The sequence below is a fragment of the Zalophus californianus genome, chromosome 3, assembly GCF_009762305.2.
Source record: "Zalophus californianus isolate mZalCal1 chromosome 3, mZalCal1.pri.v2, whole genome shotgun sequence".
Taxonomy (NCBI): domain Eukaryota; kingdom Metazoa; phylum Chordata; class Mammalia; order Carnivora; family Otariidae; genus Zalophus; species Zalophus californianus.
Genome location: NC_045597.1, coordinates 61432910 through 61458464, shown reverse-complemented (window position 1 = coordinate 61458464; position 25555 = coordinate 61432910). Strand labels below are relative to the sequence as shown.

The 25555-nt window shown below is 49.0% G+C and overlaps 1 protein-coding gene across 1 annotated transcript in view; it reads left to right on the top strand.

Moving 5' to 3' along the window:
- Positions 1–9162: 9162 nt before the first annotated feature.
- Positions 9163–25555, top strand: part of DHRS12 (dehydrogenase/reductase 12) — a 39619-nt gene continuing 23226 nt past the window's right edge. Inside the window, 8 exon segments of the mRNA XM_035726839.1 lie at positions 9163–9223; positions 12753–12846; positions 17211–17319; positions 17322–17346; positions 19015–19097; positions 23975–23987; positions 23990–24066; positions 25462–25534. Of these exon segments, the coding sequence (XP_035582732.1) occupies positions 9163–9223; positions 12753–12846; positions 17211–17319; positions 17322–17346; positions 19015–19097; positions 23975–23987; positions 23990–24066; positions 25462–25534 (535 nt within the window).

The following is a 25555-nucleotide window of genomic DNA, read 5'->3' as shown; positions in this document are numbered from 1 at the left end:
AGATTTGTTGTCGATGAAGACTGAGAACCACCCACTCTGGCACACACATGCACACATACACACACACACACATTCACACACTCACACACACACACATGCCCATGCATGCACATGGGTGTATATACAAATACACACACAGACACACTCACACATGCATGCACAGTTGCAAGGGAAGGGCATGCTGGAAAGGCAATAAATCTTTCCCTACAGGCATTTAACAAACCACCAAGATGCGCTGCATATTCTAGAAGACTAAAGAAACTCTTGCCTCCCTGGGCCTGGGGAAAACACCGTGGCTCTTTTCAGAGTGGGACTTTTGTACTCCTAAGTTCGCGGGGGGATTTTTTTATTTGAGGGGATGAAAGTAAGGTGAGGCCAAGAATGGGACACTTTTGAATCCCACGCAGTTCCAGGGACTGTCACAAGTTCGAGGTTTGTTGCTGTTACTGTTGCTACTGCTGTGTTGTCATTCAGCCACCAGCAACCTGAGGTTATAGAAAGGTATGTCTTTCAAACAAGACCATCTTAGCTTCACTTTGGTGGCTTTGTTATGAAAAGGAGAAAGGTGCTTTTGTTTAATGACCCCAGGTGTCTTTTGGGAAAGGTAAGGAGCTCTCTTTCCCAACCCCTAATCAGATGGGTTTGATCTGACAGGTAAGGGCATCCCAAGGACAGCTATCAAGGCTGCCAAGGTCAAGGGAGTCGGTCCCCCTCAGGGCTCCGGTCTGGCGGGTGGGCCAGGCATCACAGAAAGCAGCACGTCCTCACCGCGTGCCTTGGATGGCGCTACCGCGAATTCTTGGCTTGGCTTGCATCCGCTTCTCTCCCTCGTTGTCTGTGCACATCTCTGTGAGTTGATCGCATAAATCAGCTTTGTGTAGGCTTTGGCCAGGCTGCATGTGGTATGGTTAATGTAGGTGTTTGTTTGGTCTCTGAGTTTAAATACTCTACAGAAGCAAATCTACTTAGCGTCAGGTTAGGGTTGGGAAGCCTTTGGCAAATCTATTTGTCTGGCAGTTCAGTATGACACCAAAGAGCAAACACTGACATCCCCTCTTGCTGCTGTTGTTATGAGTGAAGTTCCTGGGAGCTGTGGTGCCCATGTTGGTGTGTGGAGCGGAGCGTTGAGGCTTTAGAGTTTTATTTTTTTTTTTTAAGATTGATTGATTGATTGATTGATTGATTTATGAGAGAGCATGAGTGGGGAGAGGGGTAGAGGGAGAAGCAGACTCCCCGCTGGGCAAGGACCCCAATGCAGGACTCGATCCCAGGACCCTGGGATCATGACCTGAGCTGAAGGCAGACGCTTAACCAACTGAGCCACCCAGGTGCCCTGCTTTAGAGTTTTAGATGAAGACTCTGTCATGTGTGTTTCTAGAGCCAGTGCCCGCCCCGGGGGGCAGGGGAGAGGGGCACTTTCACAATTGTGCTTCTGTCTCAACTCTATGCACAGCCTCTGTTTACGTGGTGCTAAACTACTTGCTTGCTTTTGAGGGGGAATGCTTTATACTCAACTCCTCAGTGGCCATCAACATTGGCTCACTCCTTTCAAATGGCTCATCGAAAGGCTCAGTCCTCTCCATGCTTTCAGAGAAAAGGACCTGTGAGTCCTGTGGAGAGTTCACATTGAAGTCGGGCATCTGTCATCTGCTGTCACTTTTGGTCCCCATTCCTCCTAGGTAGGGAAGAAGGTGCTGGGTGCGCCCTCTGCTGGGCAAAGGGTGGAAAGCCCTTATTTTGCCCCTGCCCCTCAGGGACTGCTCAGGTTTTCATTTTCACCTGAGCCATGGAAGATCAGAGGGAGTACTACTTGAAGTTCCTGCCCTCCTCTGTGATGCCCCAAGTCATTCTCATTGTGCCCCCTGTCACTCTCTCCATGCTGGGAGCTCAGAGACTGGAGCAGGCAAGGTGTTCCATGGGCAGCCCCTTCCACCCTGCTTTCCCTAGGTGATGACTCATCAGTCACTCCCAGTCACTTAGCTACTGTTTGGACACAGATGAACACAGCTGAAAGCCAACAAAACCCGTGTGTAAGCTCAGTCCAGGCCACACATCAACCAGCACGTCACTTAACATCTCTGACACTAACTCCTGAGCAGGACTTGAAAAGAGTGTCCAGGCTCCCATCTAAAAAATAAGCCAAGCCTATACAGTTAGGGCAAAGCCAGGCCCTGTGATTTATGGAGGAGAATGGCCTGGCAGCCCTCTGCAGAAGCATGTTTCCTCGGTGCACAGGGACCACACCACCGAGGATGGCAGACAGCTTTGTTCTCTCCTGCTAGCCCCCATCACGGATGTACATTGTGTTGGGAATGACCCTGAGGCTCTACCAAGACTGAGCAAGAAAGCGTGTTGGGACTGAGGAACCATGCCCATCTGGGGCATGGGAGGGGAGAGGCACCAGCCATGCCACGAGTGGCAACTCCACAATCCTATTGGGGATCACCCTGGCATTCTGGGGACCGAGCAAATGGAGGTTCTCCTGCTCACGTCTCAGCACTGTCCTCACCCCACAGTGGTGCTAAAACCCTTTATGGTGCCCTAGTGAGTGACTTACAGGAGGAGTCTGGCCACAGAGAGACTGTGACAAGGGGAGGATGCCCAAGGGAACATATCACTGAATCCTCTTCATCTGTCGACACTGAGGACCTGAGCCCATGCCCCCCACATTCCTCCCACACATGCTTCTAAGACTGTGTTGCTGGGGCCTGGGTAAAGGTGGAAAGAGCTTATGAAAAAAGAAATCCCTCAAAAAATCATAAAACTGGCTGTTAGCAGCCCACAAGATATTGGCTGGTGTTTGGGTACACCAGTAGCCAGGTCTCAGATGTTGGAGATGCCCGGTCTCTGATAGGCATGACTGTCCCTGGAGTGTTGCCGAAATCTCTGTCTTGGTATACATGATGACTTACCAAATATGCTTGTGAAAGTGGCAAAATATCCCCTTTGCCAGAAGGATTTATTTCCTGCCTTCATTCCTTTCTCTATTTATATCTTGTTTCACAACAAATTTGGAGGGTTTTTTTAATGCTGTATTGAAGACAATAAAATTAAAGAAAAATATAGAGTAAAAAAATAGAACTATAGGAAAAACTAAGATGGTTAGAAAGCAGGAGTTCTCAACCTCTTTTTCCCCCTACACTGACACACTCGATTCTCATCCCAGAGGGAGTAATGAAGTAGGGTGATCATTCTCATATGTACCCCACCCCCCTTTGCAAAGGAGAAGAGTGGTCATAGGTCCTCAATAATTACTAAAACCTGGACTAAATTTTCATCTATGAACTGCACATTTTCTATGGAGGAAAAAAATATGCCCCCTCTGGAGAAACATGGGTTAAGTCTGCAAGCCCATATTGCTGTGCATCCATTCATAGAGGGAACATGGAGGAATTCAGTGGGTGACATCTTCAGCATGCTATACAAATGCCCCTGCAGTCTATGAATTATAATTTATTAGAGCTTCCTTCAATGATGGTGAGGTGGTTATGACAAGGCACATTTCAGAAAAGAAGTTCTGGGCCAAGGCAAATGGTCCATGACTACGGTTCTCTGAAGGTCTGGCTTAACCCAGAGAGGACCTTCAGATTGTCTAGGAAGTGATCATTTGCATGTCCTTTATGTATTCCCTGTTAGGATCATTTCCTTCATCTAGGCTTTTTGATAGAACATGAGCATGGGACATTCAGAGTCATAATCCAGAGCCCTGATTATGACTTAACATTGATGTTAAGTGGACTGCATATACCTGCAGAATGAAAGCACCCCGCCAAGAGTGACCCAAAAAAGTCAGCCATTCCTCCTTTGCAGGAATGGTATTCTGGAGAAATTAACATGATAACATCTGAACTTTCCAGATGTTTTGAAAAGTCAAAGACCAGATCTATACGACTAGAAGGGATAATTGATTATTCTGAGAAAAGACTGCAGCAAATATGAACTATACATTGAAGTCATTTAATTTTCTTTGCTACCTTGGGCATCATGGTAAAAACCACATTGTCCCTATTCTTTGCCTGAATCTATGGAAATGGTAGTTGAAAGCGGTAAAAATGGAACCATTTCACTGGGGTCAACCACACCCATGGTTCACAAACCTCAGTGAACCATCAGAACTACCCAAGGATTTGTCTAAAATGCAGAACCATGGTCCCCAGAGATTCTGATTCTGTGGGTCAGAGAGCCACACATGTGCCCTCGGGCCACGCAGGAGTCATAGGCTGACCCAGAACTGTTCCATCTTGGTCGTCACCATGAGGGCAGTATGGTGCCACTTCTAGTATTTCATGTTATTTCCATCTGTTTTAGCATGAGAACAGGCAAAGCGGTCAATAACTTTCATTTTTGTATAAATGAATTTTGTGCTTCATTTCGTTGTGGGCATCTTTCATTGTTGATGAAATAAACTTGGAACAATTGTTCCTCAGTGCTTTCCCTGAACACCCTGGGGGAGATAATCCTCACGGCCTGGGGACGCTTCTCTTGTTCTTCCTTCCAGTGAGATGTCCATGGGTACAGATTGTACACAGAAGCCGACACCCATTAGGGACCTGTTCGAGGCAAATTATGCTCCATAAAACTCCTCATCTTTAGGTGGGCAAATGAGTTCATAGTGGATTCTAAAAAAATGAATTAATAAAAAATCCTTACTGATTCTAGTGGTAATTTCTCTTTTGATGGGTGTGGAGCTAAGAAGAAAGCAAATCTCTCTTTTATAGAGATGGAATTGCAATAGTTCCCTTTGCAGGTCAGCTGGTATGATAGCAGCCGACCTACATTGGCTATCGTCAGAGACAACCTTTTGCTATTCTTCGCAGAACTGAAATAGGAGGTGGGTGTTTCTCAAATGCGTCTTCTATTGTTTTCTCTAGAACACTTTCTTTGCTAGATCTGTTAGCTTTTAAAGTGTAAAACTTTCTTATTGCATTGTGTGGAAGCACAATTCCAAAGGCAAGGAGAAGGCAGCTTGTACTTTCTGCAGAGCGGGCGTGGCATATTCAGGCTTTGCACATATGGCAGGGTCTAATAAGGCCCCCAAAGTCTCGTGACTCAAAATGTCTCTCCGTTCTGCCTTCTGTTCACCGCATTGGTGAGAGAGGGGTCCCTCGCCCTAAATAGTAGGAGATGGCTGAACACCCCACAGTTGACCGTGGGCAGATGTGAATAATGGGAGTTTATTAGCCACATGTGCTCGGACCCCATGGAGGTTGCACACAGGAACAGAGCGACCAACCAGGGCACGCAGGGGCCATGCTCTGTAGTAATGAGAGGCTCGGGTAACATCTGGTTCTGGTGGGCGGATGTGATGGGCTTGTTTGAACCATGTCTGGGGTGCGGCCAGTTGCATAGGGGAACTAGCAGGTGGGAGACTTTCCTGTTGGGTGGGGGGCATCTCTGGTCAGAGCACGGAACTCGTTGTTAGTCCTCTGAGCCTCGATGAGGCTCAAAGATGTCAAGGCAGCTCATGAAATCTGGCGCCTTCCAATACACCTTCCAAGATCAAGCTCTACCTTTATTTGCCTATATTCCCTGGGTTACTTAGTCCTGGATTCAAACCTGGATTTGAAGTTTCTCAGCCAGAAGGGAGATACAGTCAACGATGAGATACACATTGTCCCTGAAGTTAAAAAAAAAAAGCCCCTCCACACCATCAGTACCTAGGTTAGAACACTCACTTCCCAAACAACTCTGCTCCTGGTCGGTAGCTCCGAGCTCCTCCAGCCTTCTGATGATTTTCCCTGCCATTGCAAAAATCTTGCAGTCTGATGGGATTTGTCCAAACCAATTTTTTTACTCTATTTCTTCATTTGAATATTTCTGCTTTAAAATGTCTGTAGCCTGTGCTTTTCAATAGCCAGGGGGAAAAAAAGGCATTTTGCAATTTACGGTTTATAAGTTTGTTTATAAAGAAGCCAGTGTCCGTTCAGCCCCCAGTAAACTGGGAACGTGGGTGTAGCCCAGACCCCGCTGGGACGGCCTGTGCCGGCCGGGTGGGCCCACCCCAGCCTACTCTGGTGTTGTGGCTGATGGCTCACACCTGCAGCCTTTCCTGGAGACCCGTCCTTGGTTAGTGGAGCCAGCTTGCCAGGACATGCACCAGAGTGACCCCCTCCCCACCCCCCAACATCCACAGTTACTCATAGCTTAGGATGAGTTGGGGAAGAGGGAGTAGAAGCTCAACCCTCTTGCTTCAGGGCAGGTTAAGCTCTGTGGTGTCACTGAGAGTCCGGAGCTTTCTGCGGGATCAGGCCAGACTTCATGAGAAGCCACATCCTTCCCCAACTTCTTCCTTTTCCCGGTCCTTCTTCCCTCACTCGCATTCTAGTCTCTCCCAAGACCACTCCATCAGTCCGTCACTTTCCACAAAGCTCCACCTGGGGCTCTAGTCTCCAGGGAACCTGACCTAGAACAGGGCTATTCCTCCACAGCTGGAGACAGGAGAGAAATCAATAGTATAAAGCCCTTTTATTTTCCCAAAATGACTGTTTTACAACTTTTTGTAATTACTATAAAAGTGATACATGTTTATGGATAAGCATTCAGGTAGAGGCAGAGGATATAAAGTAAAATGTAAAAGATTTCACACCCTACCACAACTCCCAGTCCCAGTTCCCCGAAAGGTGACCAGCGCTCATTTTTTAATATCCTTTCCGAACATGGCTGTATATTTAACCATAAGTTATATCAAATTAGCCATATTATTCTGCAACCTGCTTTTTTCCACTTGCTATATCATGAACTTTCCATTATGGATGCAGAGATCTGCCTTCAAAAATGCCCCATATTCGTAGGATTCATTTAAATAGGCACATTCTCTGTTACTGGCATGTTTTCTCCATGAATCAAAATGGAAAGACCAGTAATCTGACATTTTATTTTGCCAAATGAACAACTGAGAACTCAGTTGGGGAAAACAGTTGTCATTTCCCACCTTGTGTGTCTGGTGAAATGAGCCCAACTCAACCAAAACACTTGATGAAATTAGTTGCCGAGCCTTTTGGATTAAGGCCATGTGACTCACCTGAGGGAAACTCAGTGGTCCTCAACAATGGATTAAAGCCAGTGAGAGAAAAGAAGTGGAGTCGGTTCTAAATTATGCACATCCACAAACCTCATACGTAAGGAGCAAACTGTAATTTCAATATTGCATATGTGGGGGTATGTGGATAATTAAGGTATATTAAGCAAAGAAGATGGGAGCACAGCAGATAGCACAGAAATTATTAGAAGCATTTTAAGATACAGAACAAAAAATAATAATGCAACACAATGAGATGCCATCTCACACCCATTTGAATGGCCATTCTACAACCGTAACAACAAGAGAAACCAGAAAATAAACAAGTGTCAGTAAGGATGGGAAGAAATTGGAACCCTCGTGCAACATTGATGGGAATGTAAAATGGTGCTGCTCTTACGGAAAACCTTATGAAGTTTCCTCAAAAAATTAAAAATAGAATTGCCATGGGATCCAGCAACTCCACTTCTGGTTATACACGCAAAAGAACTGAAAGCAGGATCTTGAAAAGATATTTGTACACCAGTGTCCACCAGCATTATTCATAATAGCTAAGAGATGGAAGCAAGGCAAATGTCCATCAACAGATAAGTGGATAAGCAAAATGTGCTGTATTTACTATGGAATATTATTCAACCTTAAGAAGGAAGAAAATTCTGGGGCGCCTGGGTGGCTCATTCAGTTAAGCGTCTGCCTTCGGCTCAGGTCATGATCCTGGAGTCCCTGGGTCAAGCCCCACATCAGGCTCCCTGCTCAGTGGGGTCTGCTTCTGCCTCCCCTCCCCACCCCTGTTCCTGCTCTCTTACTCACTCTCTCTCAAATAAATAAATCTTAAAAAAAAAAAGGAAGAAAATTCTGACACACAGTACAACATGGATAAAGCTTGAAGACATTACGCTAAGTGCACATAATCAGTCATAAAAGGACAAATACTGTATGATTCTACCAATATGAGGTACCTAGGATAGTCAAAGTCACAGGGACAGAAAGTGGAGGGATGGTTGCCAGGGGCTGGGGGGCGGGGAGGAGAGTTAGTGTTTAATGGGGTACCGAGTTTCAGCTTTATAAGATGACAAAGTTCTGGAGATGGATGGTGGTGATGGTATAATGTGAATGTACTTAAAACCACTGAACTGTGCATTTAAAAATGGTTAAGATGATGAATTTTATAGTATGTATATTTTGCCACAATAAAAAAATAAGACATAAATGAAACTGTATTCCTCAGTCCCTCCAGGATGATCGAATGGCCCAGGACCAAACAGCGGACAAGGGCAGGGTCGTTGCATGTGTAGGTAAGGGACGCACGCTCACAGGCTCAAAACCCAATCTCACTCTCAGTTACTGTGGGTCTTAGTGCCCACCCCCCGCACACTCCCCCTTGAGTCTCTGAGTGCCTCTGGCTTGGCGGGGAGTCCTTGGAGGGTTGTGAAATGGAGGGCAGGGGAGGGATGCTGGTAGAGGGAAGCGAGGGGACTATGAATCACCCATTTGAACACAGGAACCAGTCAACCCACCAAAAAGGGGGAGGAGTTTCCAGCCGGATGGAAGCGACTAGAAGAACCTGAGGAGAAGCCACTACGAGAGGTGTTCCATCCGTACAAAAAAAAGGCGTGAAGGCTGTCGGGCTGGAATCCTGGTTGTGCTGCTTTCTAGATTCTCACGTGACCTTGGACACGCTACTGAAATTCTCTATGCCGCAGGCTTGTTTGAAGTGAGCTTAGAACAGTGCTGGGCAAATAGCAAGTAGAGTATGAGTATTTGTTAAATAAGAGGAAAGGTTTTTATTTCAGCCTCACTACTATGCTGTGAGGACTGGACAGTTAACACTGCTGTGTAGAGGGGAAACTGAGGCTCAGGGAGGTCACGTGTCTCCTCTGAAGAGGTGTCAGAGCTGAATGTGGGTCTTCTGACTCCCGATCCCAGTCCCTGCCGCTCTGTGTCTGCCCGTCTCTCCATGCCTCGCCGGGGAGAGGCCCTTCTCCTGAGTGGCGGGGGGACCTAGGTGGTACAGGGAAGTAGGTGAGGGCCAGCTATGACAACCTCCAGGCTCTCATTCAACCCCCCACCCCTGAGCCCCCACTGCCTTTGCATTGGGAACGGAACTGGCTTGCCATGAAACTAGAGCTCTAGAAACAGACACCATGAGAGTTTCAGACCAACATGAGCCCCATTTGCGGGAAATCACCTCCTTCATCAGCGTGGGTACTTGGAGACTGACCGACCCAGGCTTCACGACTGCCCTGTCCTTGGCCCATCTCACCACTACCATCTCTAGTTCTGGGAAGGAGGACAAGGGAGACAAAGTGGACCTCTGCATGCCTTTTATTTGAATAGCTAATTCATGCACATAGTACAAAACTCAAAGGCTCAAAAGGGTATTCAGTGTAAACCGAGTCTCTCTCCCACCCTGGCTCCCCAGTGCCAAAGCTCTTCCTAGAGATCCCCACTGTGAAAGGAAGGAAACCCTTACATCAAATGGATTTGTTCTTTAGGAAATTGGTTCAGATGGACAGCAGACAGCCCTGGAGTGAACCAGTCTGGAAAAGCTGGTGGGCATCAAGGGACTCGGGGGGCACTCAGAAAGGTACTTCTGAATCGGGTCCGGCTTCCTGCTGAGTGGTTGTGTGAGCCACTGCATCATTGTCTGCCATGTACATCTCCCCTGGGCTGCTTCTCTCCTCCTTTAGTGTCGCCTTGGGTTTCTTATAATCAGACTTTTGTAATTAAGGCTGGGAGCCCCTAACCCCCTTATTGTCATTGCAGAAGAGAGCAGTTCTTGAATCCATGCACCAACAGGGTCAGGACCTGTGCATGATCCACGCTGAGGAGTCACAGGGATCAGCATCAGAGATCTTCCCCACCCCCAGCCTCATCCTCCCTTCCCTTCTGTTCCTTTCCCTTCGCCCTCATTTCTCTTCCCCACCCCCAAGGGCACATTAAACACATACAAAGAGCAGTGCCTGGGCTTCCTATGGATTTATGATTTATGGTTATTCATCTTATTATCTAAGTGGTTTTGCCAGGTAAAATATTAAGGCACCACTGCCATTATAACCTTGTCTTCCATGATCTCATTGGCAGCTGGTGTTGCCATGACAACTGGGCTGGAGAAATTGGTACTGAGCTTCGGTGGAAGACGATGCGAACACTGGTGTGTGTGTGTGTGTGTGTGTGTGTGTGTGTGTGTGTGTGTGTGTGTGTGTGTGTGTGTGTGTGTGTGTGTGTGTGTGTGCGTGCGCGCGCGCGCGCGCGCGCGTGCGCGTGCTCACAGTCTTCCTATCATGTATATCTGTTGTGGGAGAAGCCATGGATTTCTTAGGCCACACCTTCTGCTTCTCCTTCCAGTTTGGTCTAAATTAGCTTGAAGACTCTAAATCAACTGGAAGGAAGCTTTGGAGGAGGATTTCTTTGTTTGGTTTATTGGGTAGCAAATTGAAAGCTGGGACACATAAGAAATATTTTAGTCTTTCTACCCATGTGAAATGAAGCAGCTACCCCCACTCAGTGTCACTCTTAAAAGCACCTTGGGCTTAACTTATTTAAAATTTGTATGTAATTCTCTTATTAAATATAGAAAGTCAGAGGTAGAAGGGACCCCACACGTCATCTGTTTCCCCCTTTCATTTGGATAAGAAAACTAAGGCCCAGAGAGGCTAAGTGACTTGCTGCATACAGTATGGCTCCGGCATGGTCTACGATGACTTCAGCTAAGTGACTTACTCCTTTAAGTTTCAATTTGCTCATCTGTAAAATGGGGATAATATCAAGATCCACTTTACTAGGTCACTGTAAGGCTTAAGTGAGATAATCCCAATGCTTGGCACGTATCAAGCTCTCAATAAATTCCATCATTGTTACCCCAGGTCACACTGGGAATCAGAAATAGGACAAAAATCCAGCTGAGCTAACTCCTACTTAAACTGGAGCCTTTTCCCATTAATCCCGCCTTGTCCTCTGTTTCTTTTTGTGTATATGTTCCTTGTCAGCCAGGGGAGAGTGGAAGGCCCTTCTGAGCTGGGGGTTGTCTTTTCTTAAAACCTCCCAGGAGGCGTGTATAATGCATACACTAGGTACCCTGTGGATGCTTGTTGATTTGAGGACACACATCACATGCTTTGTGCCCTCATGGATGATCGACCGAATGCACATGGCATGCCTATACTGTAAGGGGAGAAAGAACAGAAGGACAAATTTAAGGAGGGAAGTGAACACTTTTTGATCACTTCGGACGAAACCAGGCATTTGATAAACACAGAAGTGTTTAATCATCCCCATAACCTCATGAGGTGATGAGGTGAGCATATTCATTCCCATTCTGTGAATAAGAACACTGAGACAGAGTGGCTATGCAGCGTGCCCAGGGAGGTTCACATGCCAGGTTGAGAGCTGGCCTTCCACCCAACCTTTCACTTCAAGGTGCGGCTGATGCCCTCAATAGACTCTGGTCCAAAACAATTTCTCACCCCTCTGCGAGCCAAAAGCTTATTTCCTGAGGTGGTGAGTGGGATGCAGAGTGGACTGACACCTTTTCCATCACTGACACAAAGAAGAGTATACAAAGCACAGTTGTGTAACTCTGGGAATCTAAAATATTCCCCCAGCCAAACCAGACTGGTATTGAAAGTCACACCGGGCTGGGTGGTTTTACAGAAGGCCATGTGTTTAAACCTCCTTTCATCACTCTGTCAGGAATAAGAGCAATGCGGTAGAACCTCACAGTCCTGTTCAGAGGAACACACTGTTCTGGGGAAACTTATTTCCAAAGAGATTCTGAAGTAAAAACCCATCCACTTGGTGGGGGTGGGGGGTAGTGAGCCTCTATCTCACATCCTAGGCAATGAGGCCATGAAACCAGCAGGTCTCTGTACCTCTTAGGTAAGAGTCGCTCCGTCTCTGGGTGAGCTGGGTACAGCAGTACAGAATTTAACTGAGTGCCCCGTCCCTCAATTAGGGATGGAGGTGAGATGTGGACAGGGATGCCTGATGCGCGTACACAACAGGGCTGGATGACTTCACTGGGATCTAGGTCTGCACAGCAACCATGCTTTGCTTACACTATATGTTTTCTGGAGTTTGGGGGTGGGGTTGGGGGGGCCGATGGAGATTTGGAGGAGATAAAGGGGCCCTCCCAGCACTGCATGAAGTCGCCGAACTAGGGGCAGAAGTTCGGACTTAGAAGACAGACTTGCCTCTCCGGTGGGCGACCCAGCCCTGCGTCTTGCCAGATGTCGCTGTGTTCACATTACCAATCTGACTCATTGCACCTGCTGGAGAGGGGAGCTGTATCGCTGCTGAGTTACTGGGGACATTACATGCAATAAGCTAATTAGGAACCTGGGAAATGCTAGTTATCACAACACCCCCTATGATAAAGCTCATCAGATGGAGAAATCTTTTTAATATCATTGAGCTTCATCTTTTTAATTCCACACGATTTTCTGGGTGAGCACTTTCTACGAGGTGAGCTGCGGTGCCATCTTTGCATCCCAGTCATACCCAGCAGACAGGTATCCCCTAACACGTACTGACGCCCGCTTTCAACCCCGAGGTGACTAGGTGGCCCTGAGTGCAGCCCGCAGCAGGGCCCGCCCTCCCGCTCCCTGCCCTCTGAGCCTGGGGCTGGAGTAGGCGCTGGGCCAAGCCGTACGGGGAGACCCCGCCGCATTCCGCGTGGAGAAGAGCCCCGAAGGCCGCGGCTCTTACATAACTGGAATGACGTAACCGCGGGCAGCTCCCGAGGGCGGGGGCAGCGGGAGGGCGGGCCCCTCCGCGTTCCTGCACTGCAGCGCCGCGAGGCTGGCCAAGGGGCTGCGCGAATACACCAAGTAAGACGGCGCGGGCGGCCGAAGGTGCAGCGCCGGGTGGGCGGGGCCGCTGGCCGTCACGTGGCCCGCCTCGGCGCGGGCGAGCCGGCTTGGCGGGGACGTGCCCGGGACTTCGCGATCTCGCTGGACCGACGAAGCAACAGTGGCAGCCGCAGGCTTGCAGCCCGCGGGCACACGTACGGGGCGGGCAGGGTGCAGCCCCCCGGACACTCGGGGACCCGCCTGGCGCCCGAGGGGCGGGGCTTTGCCGCGCCTGGGCCGGGACCCACTGACGTCAGGCGGCCCGCGGGCCTCGGAGCCCCTGGGCGTTACCTTGGCGCCCTGTAGGGCGTGCTCGGGTGACTGCGCAGGGCTGCCGTCGGCGTCAGGCAGGGCGAACTCTAAACTGCTGCCGAGGACTCTGGCTTAGAACTTTCCTGGGTGTGCTTTTTTCTCACCAATAAAACGCAGCTTGTGGACTGTGACCTCTGGCGCCAGCTGGAACATTCCGAACGCGGGTTTCGGGGCGGGTGTCCGCCGGGCACCGTGTGAGCTTGTTGAGCGGTGCTTGATGATTTCACTGGCCTGGTGGTCACCCTCGCTGTACCCTAGCCGGTTCTCCACCTCACTGTGATTTTAAGGGGCGGCCAGTTCCCGGGGATGGAGAGATGGTTTTTATCTTAGAATTAATTAGGCTTATGCAGTGGTTCTCAATCCTGTCTGAATAACGGGGCAAGAATTTAAAATACCAGTTTCCGGCCCTGCCCCTAGAGATTCTGATTCAGTTGGTCCGCACTGGGGCCTACACTGACGTTTTGTAGAAATCCTCCAGGTGATTCTCTTGCGGCCTAGTCATCTGAGAGACGACTCCTCCCTGCACGAGCGTTTTTATCAGTTCCTAAGGCAGCCCCGCACATTTCCATCATTCCAAGGGGAGGCAAGCGGTGATTGCTCCCTTCTCTTCACCCCACATCCTTTTGGAAAAAGTGCTTGTTTTTCTCAGGAGGCAGGACTGCAGGTAATAGTGGGAAGTGTAACCGTCAACCCTGCCACCCGCCCCCGGATTTAGGCAAATACGGTGGCAGCCTCTTTTCTTTCAAAGGGGTGCACTCTGGCGGTGGCCACTATTTGCTGGGTCTTTCCATGTTACACCGAGAGCAGCCCCAAGAGCTTGAGTCAGCTTCCTGCCCTGGGAAAGCAGGCTTCTAAAAGTCTCTCCCCAGACTCATTCATGGAGGGGGAGGGGTGCAATCCAGATGGGTTTCCCTGTTGTTGTACATTTAGTGAATTGGAGGGAAAGATAATTCCTTATTTTGATTCCAGTGTGAGAGTCACTGTAGTTTGGGTTTATGCTGTTTTTTCTTGGCACACCATGACTTTTATAAAGCTCCCCTATGTTGATCTATGCAACAGCACCAAGTCACTTCCCTAAACTTGCCTGAACCTAAGAATTACCTGGAACAATTAAAAAGAAAACAAAACCTGATTCCTAAGTCCCTCACAGAAGTAGATGGGGCCTAAGCAAATTCTATATTGGGTAAATTGGGGGAAACATGCCTAGGAGCTCGCCCCTTGGTGATTTCTATCTTCAGAGGTTCAGGAAGCACTAAGTACAGTGGTTGCTCAGTTTGGGTCAAAATCATCTGGGGGGGCGTGTGACCACAGATTGCTGGGCTGAACTTTGAGCTCGGTAGACCAAGACCACGTTTCTAGCAGGTTCCCAGGTGATGCTAAAGCTGCTTGTCTGGCTCATCCTTTAAGCATCACTGGTGTAGTAGAAGGTGCCCCAGGCTGGGTGTTAAAAGAATGGAAACCCTCCTTTGTCTTTATGACCTACCATTTTGTGACCTTAGGCAAGTCATTCATTTCCTCTCTGCACTGAAAAACAGGGACTGATATCAAGAGTTTGTGAAGATAAAATACTTCCCCAGAAAGTGGATGGGGGATACAAAAAAGCCAAATCTTATTTTTTTAAAGGTTTTATTTATTTATTTGAGAGAGAACATGCACGCGCGCAAGCGAGAGAGCACAAGCGGGTTGGGGGGAGCAGCAGAGGGAGAGAGGGAAGCAGACTCCCTGCTGAGCAGGGAGCCCGATGGGGGACTCGATCCCAAGACCCTGGGATCATGACCTGAGCCAAAGGCAGACGCTTAACCAACTAAGCCACCCAGGGCCCCCCAAACCTTATTGTTAACAACAGACTGACCCAGGACAGGATCCTGCAGTGAAGACAAATAGCCGGGGCAAAGGACAGAAGAAGGGTATGACATGCCCTGCAGACCAGCCTGGCACTGCCCTCTGGCATGGCTCACAGCCGAGAGCTTGAGGAAGAGGTTTAATCCACAGGAGCTGCCCTCGGCAAACCTTAGTGTTTAATAGGATCAACGTGGTCGTCCAGAGGCTCAGGTCTCCTCTAGCTAGGTGTCAGAGAGAAAAGCCTCTGGGCTTCCTGCCCTTGAGGAGGGGATCTTCAGGGCAGTTACTTGCAGGTTCTCTGTGGCCTCCTCTTCCGGCTCTGTTGTGGTTTGGGAAGGTCTCACTCGTTCCCCACCAGTACCTGCCCTTGGCTAGGACCCTGTTTATTGACTCCAGGGGCTTAGCCCTTTCTGAGGAGCTGCTTGCTTCTGCAAGAAAATTCTTTCACAGTGATCCTGCCTCCCCGCCCCCCAACATTTGTCTGGGGAAACACAGCTTCATCTTTGGTTATAGTTTAAGATGCTCTCAAAGTCCCTGGTGATTTGGAGGGCTGGGATGGAGGTGGGGGGCAAATGAGGAGCTCAGTTTTGAATACGGGGAGTATTGATGTCATTATTAATAATAGTAATATTAATAGTAACTACTATGTATTGAGCTCTTAATTCATTCCAAGTCTGGTAATAAATGCCTTGCGTACATCTCCTCTAGGCTGCCCAAGAGTCAGCTTTTATCTTCCCTTCTCTGCAGAAAGTCTCCTCTTCTGGGCTGCAGGGGCCCAGAAAGGTTAAGTCAACACAGGAGATGGCGGAGCTATTAAGAAGCAGAGCTGTGATTTAAACCCAGGCTGTTTGACCCAAAGCCCTTATTATTGATATTCTTTTTAGCTTCAAGTCAGCCTCCCAGGAAGCTTTGGAATAGTCCGCCGTCTTGCCGGCCGCACTGCGCCACCAGCAGCAGAAGCGGTGGGAAGGGTGTTCTCTGAGCTGCCCCAGCATTCCGTGAGTAACCGAGGGAGGGCGGGAACGGGAACATTCTTCCTGGTCTCTCGACTGTGAGACAGGGGCCATGACTGTCCCCGGTCGGTGGCAGTGACTTCCAAACCTAACCTGGGCTCATAAACATTCTTTGGCCTCCTCAGCAGTGTCCGGGCTTGTACTTGGCAGTCGTGCAGGCCCAGGGAGCCCAGCCGTTGGCAGTCTGTGTGGAAACACGGTGTGGGGGAGGATGCTGGGCTTCTCGGAGAACCTTCAGGAGAAAGGGAACCGTTCTCCACTGCAGGGGAGAAACCACTGGGCTCTTTGGGCCTGAGATCCAAGCTCTGAGACCCAGCCTGCCCGTGTGTGGGGACACTCCTGCCCTCAGGGCCTCCTCTAGCTAATCCGCCTCCATTCTGCCTCCACCGCCCTCAGCCGGTTCCATAGCCAGCCAATACCAGGAAAGCAAAGGTGGAAGAGGGAACTCAAAGGGCCGAGAAACGGTTAAAGAACTCAGGGTTACTTTTATCCAGTGTGATCCCTTTGTGCAAATGAGAAAAGGCACCTCCTTCACATGCTTTGCTGCCATCTGCAAGCAGTTGCTCGATGCAGATACAAATGCCCCATCACTGCGATCCGAACGGCGCCCCCTAGAGTTGTGTGGCACACACCCCCTAGCCCCGAAGCAGTCTTTGCTTTCCCCGAGGCCGTACAGAACTCAACAACCTACCTTCCTCCTGCTTCTCTCTGTCCTTGCAAAGCCCCTCCACGGCACCCAGTCCTTCTACAGCTAGGTAGGGATAACGCTCCTGCCCTGCAGTGGGCATGATGCCAGTGGTCTCCTAAGCTCCTCTTCTTTTCCCCCCAAAACTGGATAAAGGGAAAACGATCCCTCTATCAGAGGATTTTTTTTGGGGGGAGGGGCACTTCCGGTATCAGAGGCAGTCAGAGAAAGCTGGCATGGATGCCAAATTGTTAAGAGTCTAATAGTTTTGAAAGTTCAGGAAGCTAATGAGAGAGGAAATGTCAAGCCTGAGATGATGGGATCGTTCCTGAGCCCAGGGAGGGAAGCAGGGAGGTGAGGAAGGAGGGAAGGAGCTGTATGATGTGCTGGGGGGAGCAGTAATGCCCACCCCAGAATTAGGCTTTCTCCCTACAGGGCTTTCTGTTCCTGGCTCCTGACAGCCGTTCTGTCTATCGGCTTGCTGCTTCCAGGAGTGCCTATGCATCTGCATCTCAGGACTTTGTGCCTGATGCCTTAGAGGTCCAAGTTCCTGGAAGAGCTTTCTTGGTCAGCTGAGGGAACAGTGGCATTGGGAAAAGCCAACTGCTATTGACAGAGCCAAGCGAGGTGAGCAGCCTGCTGTGTGTCCACAGGGCCTCAAGGCCAACCTTTGGCCGCTCCACACTGGGGAGAGTGCCCAATGTCACAGGCAGGTCAGGGAGGGCCCAGCCAGCATGGCCAGGAGTTGACCGTGATCCCATGAGGACCAGCACAGCTGCTGATTCTCAGCTGTGCATTGAGCTTCCAGCTAGAGGTGGATAAAGCAAGTGACCGGAGGAGCCTTTCCTCAACTCTTAATTAATTCACGGGAGAGCTCGGGTCCTGGCCACACATCGTTAAGAGCAGTGAGGGGTTTCAGCCAACCCTGGGCCTCTGAATCACCAGTGGAACTTTAAAAGGGTGTGGATACCCGATCCCCACCTCATGTCTTGTCAGTGAGCATCTGGGGTGGCATGGGGAGGAGGGTGGGAGTCCATTGCAGTTTGGCTGTGGACCCTACTTTAGAACCAGTGACCCCAGAATAACCTGAGAGGGGAGTGCGTTGAACTTGCCTCCTCCTTCCTGGTGTTCTCGCGTCCAGCCTCCAGGCTTAGAGCAGCTGGGGATGGCCTCCTATTTCACTTCCCTAATTTTGATTTTGTGAAAGGCTCTCTAGGTGCCCCGTAAATTATTGAATCAGCTGAAGTCTTCCTCTGAGTAAATGCCAGAATTTCCTGCATGAATTCAATGGCTCTGGGTCACCAAATGGCACTGTGGTGGCTAGACAAGTCCACTGTGTCTTTCCAGAGACTCTTCTCCAGAAAAATGGACGTTGCAGTAGAAATTGGAGAAATAGGCTGGGAATGTATCACTTTTCCAGACGCTCAAAGATTTTTTTTTTCTCTCTCTCTGAAATCAAGTTAGGCATTTTTCTGGGGGAATATTATACCATTTGGAGTTGCAGTTCATTATCTGCCAAGTCAGGGTGAGGAATAAGTGCATCTTAGCAACTGGGAGGTCCTCTGAAGTGTTGTCGGGGGGAGGACAGAGCAGAGGGGCCGGGTACATGGTTAGCTGAGAGCCTTCCATGAAACAGACCCCATTTAATAAAGCAAGCTATTTTAAGTGAAGAAATCAGGCTCTGTAATGATTACTTTTTAACTGCCACAGCCAAGGCATTCCCCTTTAAATAAACTTTGATTGATGATAGTATGGTCTCTGCTAGAATAGTCTGAGTGCCAATTATGGATTCAGCCATTCAATAAATATTAATCAAGTCCCTGCTACATGTTAGGCCAGGGTTTCTGAATTTGGGCTGAGCGTTAGACTCACCTGGGAAGCTTTTAAAACATACCCAGGCCTGGACCCATCACCTGGAGCTTTTAAAAACACCCCAGGCGATTCTAAAGTGCAGCCCGGTTGAGACCTCTGTGTCAGATGCCATGTGAGATGCTGGGGATGCAGATGTGACCAAGACCGACCCTTCTTATCCTTGATGTGTTCAAACCCCTACAAAAAATCAGGACCTTATCCCGGATGCCGCATCAGTCAGCCCATATAGGCAGGCGAGCAATCATCCTCACTATTATACCTGCTGCTCTAATTGTGGCAACCATCCATTTAGATTTTCCAGAGGAGTCTCAGTTTCAGGTATTCTTCCTGTGAGCCTGTACATCTTAATTCATCTGGAAAAGCTGGTCTCCAGAGCCACGGGGATCTCTAGAACTCACAGATGATTTCCTTGAATTCCACCAGGTGGCACAGTTCACCTGGTTTGTCGAGATCAAGACCCAGCTCCAAGTTCCAAAGGTGAGAGCATCAGGGAGAGCGCTAAGCAGGTGAGCTGCCTCTCCTGCTGGTGGTTTCTTTCAACTTGACTTCCATCAGCTGCGAGAGGGCTGAGCTGCTGCCCGCACCCCCTGGCTTGGTAGTGGCCGGCTTGGGGTGCTTCTGCTCTGGAAGCAGCCCAGCCACCCGAGCTTTCTAGTGGCTGGGTTTGACCGCTCATCCCGGTCGGCAGCAGAAACCTTATACTGGACGATGACTCTGCTGGGGTTTCCACCCGGGAAGAAGCTCCGGCCGGTGAGACACATCGAAGGGGACTGCAGCCCGGCACGCCAAGCTGTGTACTGACCCAAAGGCTCTCCAATAAAGAGAGACAACGAGAGACATTTAGGTCTTGATGAGAGCCACCTCTTCACAAGAGCTTTCAGAGCCGGCCCACATTTTGTGCTCTGGCTTTTCTGAGAGAGTCGGAGCCAGGACTGTCCGCTTAATTTGCGGGACAGAGCGCAAAATGAGAATGTAGGACCCTGGTGCAAAAAGTATTAAACATTTCAAGACAGTAAAGGCAGAGCACTGAAACGAGTGTGGGGCCCTTCTGAATGTGGCCCTGTGTACCTGCACAGGTTGGCCCCCATGAACTTGTCCCCGAATGGAAAACCCACTGAAAAGTGAGCTCGGGCAGTGTTCTTAGCTTCCCCGAACCTCCGTTTCCTCATCTGAAAAATGGGGGTGATATTATTCTATTTTTGAACATATGTTTCAGAGTGAACCATATGTCAGGCCGCGTGCTAGGAGCTGCAGGCAGAGATGAGAAGACGGAAGAGGCCCCTGGGAATGGCCCTCAGTTACCATGGCTCCCTCACTTTCGCTGCAGAACGTCCCCCGAGCCTGCCTTCCAGTCCCGCCCGCATCGCCTCTTCCGGCGCGAACCTGCTTCCCAAGCCGCCCGGGGGGGGGGGGGGGGCGGGGGCGGGGCAGGCAGCGCCCCGCCCCCTCAGCCTCGGCGCGTGGCCGGGGAGGATGCTCCAGTCTAGAATGGAATATTTTGCATCTGCTCCTGAAGGTGGTTCTTCTTATTTTTCATAACGCTTTCAAAGCAAGTGTCCTTTCTGTTCTCACGGCACGTCTGTGGTCTCCCGCCATCAGATGCCGCACAGAGGCTCCGCGCCAGCAGCAAGCGTGAGGGTCTCTAAATCTTCCTCTACGGTGTGCGTGCCGCCGCGATCTGCGGCTGCAGTTCTTGAGATTGAAAGCTGGCTGTCTGCCTGCTGATAACTTTCAGCTGTGCCTGCCTCAGGACGCAACAAGAATACTAATCTCAGGCCACAGGCAGATGAGGGTTTGCCCGAATTCCAGCCTGCTGTGGTTTGGGCTGCATTTTTTGCAAAGTGGATTTATATGAAAAAAGATGACGGTATGGTTTTGTTTATAATGTTGAGCCGTCGTTGGGAGGGTAGAGCTGAAAAGACGGAGCACACGTTATTTCCTGGAGTGGGGAGAGAGGCAGCCCTCGACCTCCTGCCTTACACAAGGTGGGGTTGGAGCGCACACACGGGAGATTCCTTTTTCTTGTGTGTTTGTTTATGGGTGGCCTCCAGCGCTGAGAGCTCCAAGGGCCCAGGGCTGACAGTGCTGTCTGCTCATCCCGGTGGCGTGGTTTCCCTGACTCGGTGTACCCTCAAGGCTCTGCCAGGGGGATCGGCTGCTCCCTCCCCGCCCCCTTTAGGATGAGGCACCACTCGCAGCTTCATGTGGTCTAGCACATGCAGCCCCCGCACAAACGGTGTAGGAAGGAGCTGGGCTCAGCTTTGTGTCCTGGTTCTGTGCTCACTAGCCTTGTGAGCCTGGGCGGTGTTCTCAGCTTCCCTGAACGCCAGTTTCCTCATCTGAAAAGTAGGGGTAATATTACTCCATATTTGAACACGTGTTTAAGTGTGAACCATATGTCAGGCGGTGTGCTAGGAGCCAGAGACAGAGGTGATAGATACAGCCCCTCACAGTCTTGGGAGGGACCAAGTGGTTAACAAGCACCTGCCTGCTCAGCTCTGTAGCACAGTGGGGGCAAATGGGGAGTAGCTGTGCAGACCCCCAAGTATGTGTTTCTCTGGCCTTCATATCAGCCGGCTTCCGGCCGGGTTTGACCATTGAGGAAGAGTGGTAGGTGGTAAGAAGGGAGAAACTGGATATTTGACTTCCCTGGCAACGGCTGGACCTCCGCTGAGGTTCTTCCTTTCGGTGGCGAGCCTGTCTCTGTGGCTCAGGTCCCACCACCTCCTCCACTCGTTCCTCCAGCCCAGGCTGGTGGCTTCCTGCTCCTCCCGATCTTCTGGTTAGGGGCCAGTCACAGTTGGCTTCTTACCATCTTCATCCTTTGGGGACCGATCCCTGCATTCAGCTCCCTTTATTGAAAGAGGTTTCGATTAGAAACTTGACTGGCATAACATGATATGTGCTATGACATGGGGAAGTTCAGGGTATACGTATAGCTCTCAGTCAGTAGGAGAAGTGATTATTAGTGTTCTTAATATTTTTTGTACTAATACTATCACCACTCCCAACCTTACATTCTCTGCTTCAAGTTCCCCAGTTCTCTTGAATCAATGCCGAGGGCACTTGGAGGGACAGGTCCTCGCTGCATGGTTGGGTACAGCGGTCCCTTGGGCAGGAGGGCCTGGGTGGGTGTGCAGCAGGCCGGCCGAGTCAGGTGAGTGTGGGCACCAGGGAAGGTGCAAGGTCCTGTGCGAATCACTGACTACTCAAAATTAATATTAACTAGCACCTCATTCCTATGTAGCGATTTCTACTAAGGATGCATTCATGCACTGTTTTCCATTTGCTCATCAGACTCATGCTCTGACACAGGTAGAGGGGTTCCTGTGATGTCCCCTCATGACTCCTGGGCCACAGAGCAGCTAGATGGTGGCTCATCTGCAGAAAGGATCCAGCTGAGTTTTGTTCAATTTCAAAGAGTTAGTATGGCGGTGCTCGTTGGCTCCGAGGGTCAGCCTTGACATGTGTATGTCAGTGGATTGGGGGTTCTGATGCACATGTGTCTGTTCCTAGCTCCTTCCCCTGGTTACAACAGACTCCTGGCCTTTCCTTCTGGGTGCTTCCTGGCCTCCTGTTTTCTCCCAGAGGGGGACAGATGATTTCCTTCATCTTTTCACAATACTTCATTTCAGCGGGCTCCGTGGTTGATTTATCTAGTACAGTGATTCTCTCTTCCATGCTGCTACCTCCGTCCGATGCTGAGACACCCCAGGTGCCTCCAGGAGACTCAAGTTCAAAGTGGAATTGATTTTCGTTCACTTGAATTTTGTTGTTTTTTTGAACCTGGATTTTGTGTGAGTGTTACTGGGCACTATTGGGTAGGAGAGAATTTTAGGGTGGTTATGGGGAAGAACCCAGAAGAAAGGACTGGGTGTCTACAGGCTCAGTTTGCAGTCATCGGGGTGGGGGTGCTCACCCCCCCACCCGGGAAGGAGTCAGCAGGCAGCCCATGTCTGCTCTGGCTGAGCCAAGGCCTTCACAGCCTTTTCTTAAAGAGCGTAGTCCTGTACACATCATGCTTTTCCTATCCTTTGAAAGTAGAGGAATATTCAGCTGCACCAGACTGGAGCTGAATATGGTATTTAAGATGATGATAAACCTTCTGAGGCAGGAAAATGTAGGATTGTTTTGGTTTTCTCATTTTCTGAGCCTTTGTTTCAGAGTGAGAAAACAATATGTTTTAAATCAGTAGAAAGAAATTCTGACTACAATCTTGGGTTCTGTAACTCTGCTAATGGGGAAGCTGAGGAAAGGAATTGTGGTTCATCAAAGGAATTGTGGCTGTTGCTCAGAACCTGACCTGTAGGGTCAGTTCTCAGGTCTCTGCGGCAGCAGGAGTCTCTGCCTTGGGTTAGGGGTAGGTCATAGATGCCCGCTGTGGCCCAGAGGGCATGTCCTTGCCCCACAGCATACTTAGACTGTAAGCCTGATTCCAGTGCCAGGGACAGAGAAGGGGCTGAACAGCCAATATACATTAATTTTCTCCATGTATGGCTGTGTGTACCACCCAGAGGCAAGAGGGGGGCATTCAACATGACTCCTCCATCAAGAAATCCTCAATATACTACGGGAGGGAGCTGCATCCAGCAGTGACTGTAACACAAGGTGGAAATTGGTAAACATCATAAGCAAGGACTGAGTCACAAAGGAAGTTGTCATCTAGTAATTACGATGTACCCTAGATCTAGTCTTAAGAGCAAAATATTGACAAAAACCCTAAATGATCGGCAGGAGGAAGCTCTACACAGCCATGCTGAAGTATGTTAGGTAACCATAAAAGAAAGAAGGCAGGCTTATAGATAGTTTTAAAAAACCTCTAAAATATATTAAGTGAGAAACAAGGATGCAGAGCAATGTATAGTCTGATCCTATTTGTATGGAAAGGGGGCACATATTTATAATATGTATATCATGCTTAATATACATAATATATATTATGCTTTATTTTTTTTTTTAAAGATTTTATTTATTTATTTGAGAGAGAGAGAATGAGAGATAGAGAGCACGAGAGGGAAGAGGGTCAGAGGGAGAAGCAGACTCCCTGCCAAGCAGGGAGCCCGATGCGGGACTCGATCCCGGGACTCCAGGATCATGACCTGAGCCGAAGGCAGTCGCTTAACCAACTGAGCCACCCAGGCGCCCTATATATTATGCTTTAAATATATGTATATAACTATTGTATGTGCTTAAAATATTTCCGGATGATTAACAAGAAACTGTTAGCAGTGGCTTACTGCTGAGGAGTGAGACTGCTACTTTCCATTTTGTGTCATCCTCCAAACTATTTTATTTTAAAAACACACGCATGTATTTTTTAAATTAAAAAATGCTAGTTTATATCTTTTAAAAAAGCTTTACAACTTTTTGTTTTCTGGTTTAGAACATCTTTCTGCACATGTGGATTTGTCTGATCCCAAGAAAATCTGGAAATTTATTGAAAATTTCAAACAAGAAAATCAACTCAATGTTCTGGTAAGTTTTATAAACCTAAGTAGAGGATAAATCTCACGTGTGTACATTTTTCATCTATGTGGATATGGACTGATATGTGGATCTGTGGGTCTTTAGGACGACATCTTAGTGAGAGTCTTCTCTGGTGAGGCCTGCTCATGCAATCAGGTTTACTCACTGGCCTCAAGGGGAGACCCAGCACGTTGTGGGGAACGGGAGGGGACCACCCACTGGGTAGATGCTATGGGAAGAAGATGAGGACATTCCATTTTTCATAAAATGATGATGTGTGTATCTGTATCCCTAAGGTCTGTAGATTCGGGCATGTGTGTATTAAAGTTAGGGGTTCTGGGAAAAATAAAAATAAAAAGTTTGGTCCAAAAGAATGCCTGCTGCAGGCAAGCAAACCTTTTAGTAACACAGTGTGGAACTCCCCAGAGAGCCGGGAGGACTCAGGTAGGATGGTACGTGTCTGCCCCTCCCAGATGCTCTGCACTGAGCTGAGCTGTTTTTCTATCTGAACAGTTTCTGATGTGCTCCAGAATGCCCATTTGGGCCGAGGTCTGGTCTTGCACTGTCCAGTATGGCTATGGAGCATTGGAAGTGTAGCTAGTCCTAACTGAAGTGTGCTGTAAGGGTAAAAATGAGTCAATTTCAAAGACTTGGTCTGAAAAAAAAAAAAAAAAAGCAAACCATCTCATTAAGATTTTTATAATGATTGCATGTTGAAATGATACTATTTTGAATATACTGAGTTCAATAAAATATATTATTAACATTTACCTGCTTCTTTTTTTCTTAAGATTTTATTTATTTATTTGACAGAGAGAGACATAGCGAGAGAGGGAGCAGAAGCAGGGGGAGCGGGAGAGGGAGAAGCAGGCTTCCTGCGGAGCAGGGAGTCCGATGTGGGGCTCGATCCCAGGACCCCGGGACCATGCCCTGAGCCTAAGGTAGACACTTAATGACTGAGCCACCCAGGCGCCCCCCCTCCCCTTTTTAAAGATTTTACTTATTTGAGAGAGAGTGAGCAAGCCAGAGAGAGCGAGCGAGCGAGAACACAAGCAGGGGGAGAGGGATTACCTGCTTCTTTTTATCTTTTTAATGCAGCTACTTTTGAGAAAAATTACATATTTCTATTGGACAGCTCTGGTCTAGGTGCAATCCCAGAGCACATTACTGAGGATTTGGTTGCCCAGACAACCCCTTGTCATCAGAGATCTCTGCACAGTTCTGTGCAGAGCTTTCTGCACAAGTGGTATTTTCCTGGAAGGGGTCTGACGTGAAGGGACAGTTGAGCACAATTATTGTCGTCACTTGGATATGGGACTGGTGGTGGCCATGGAGGTGTGGAGTTTGGAAATGGGTCTTTTGGCCCTGGTTGCCTTTCTTTTGAAATGGAACTGTGGTCTCTAGATCAATAATGCAGTGTATGTGGTCAATAAGACAGAGCTCACTGGAGATGGACTTGAAAAACACTTTGCTACCTGTACCCTGGGAGAGTAAGAGC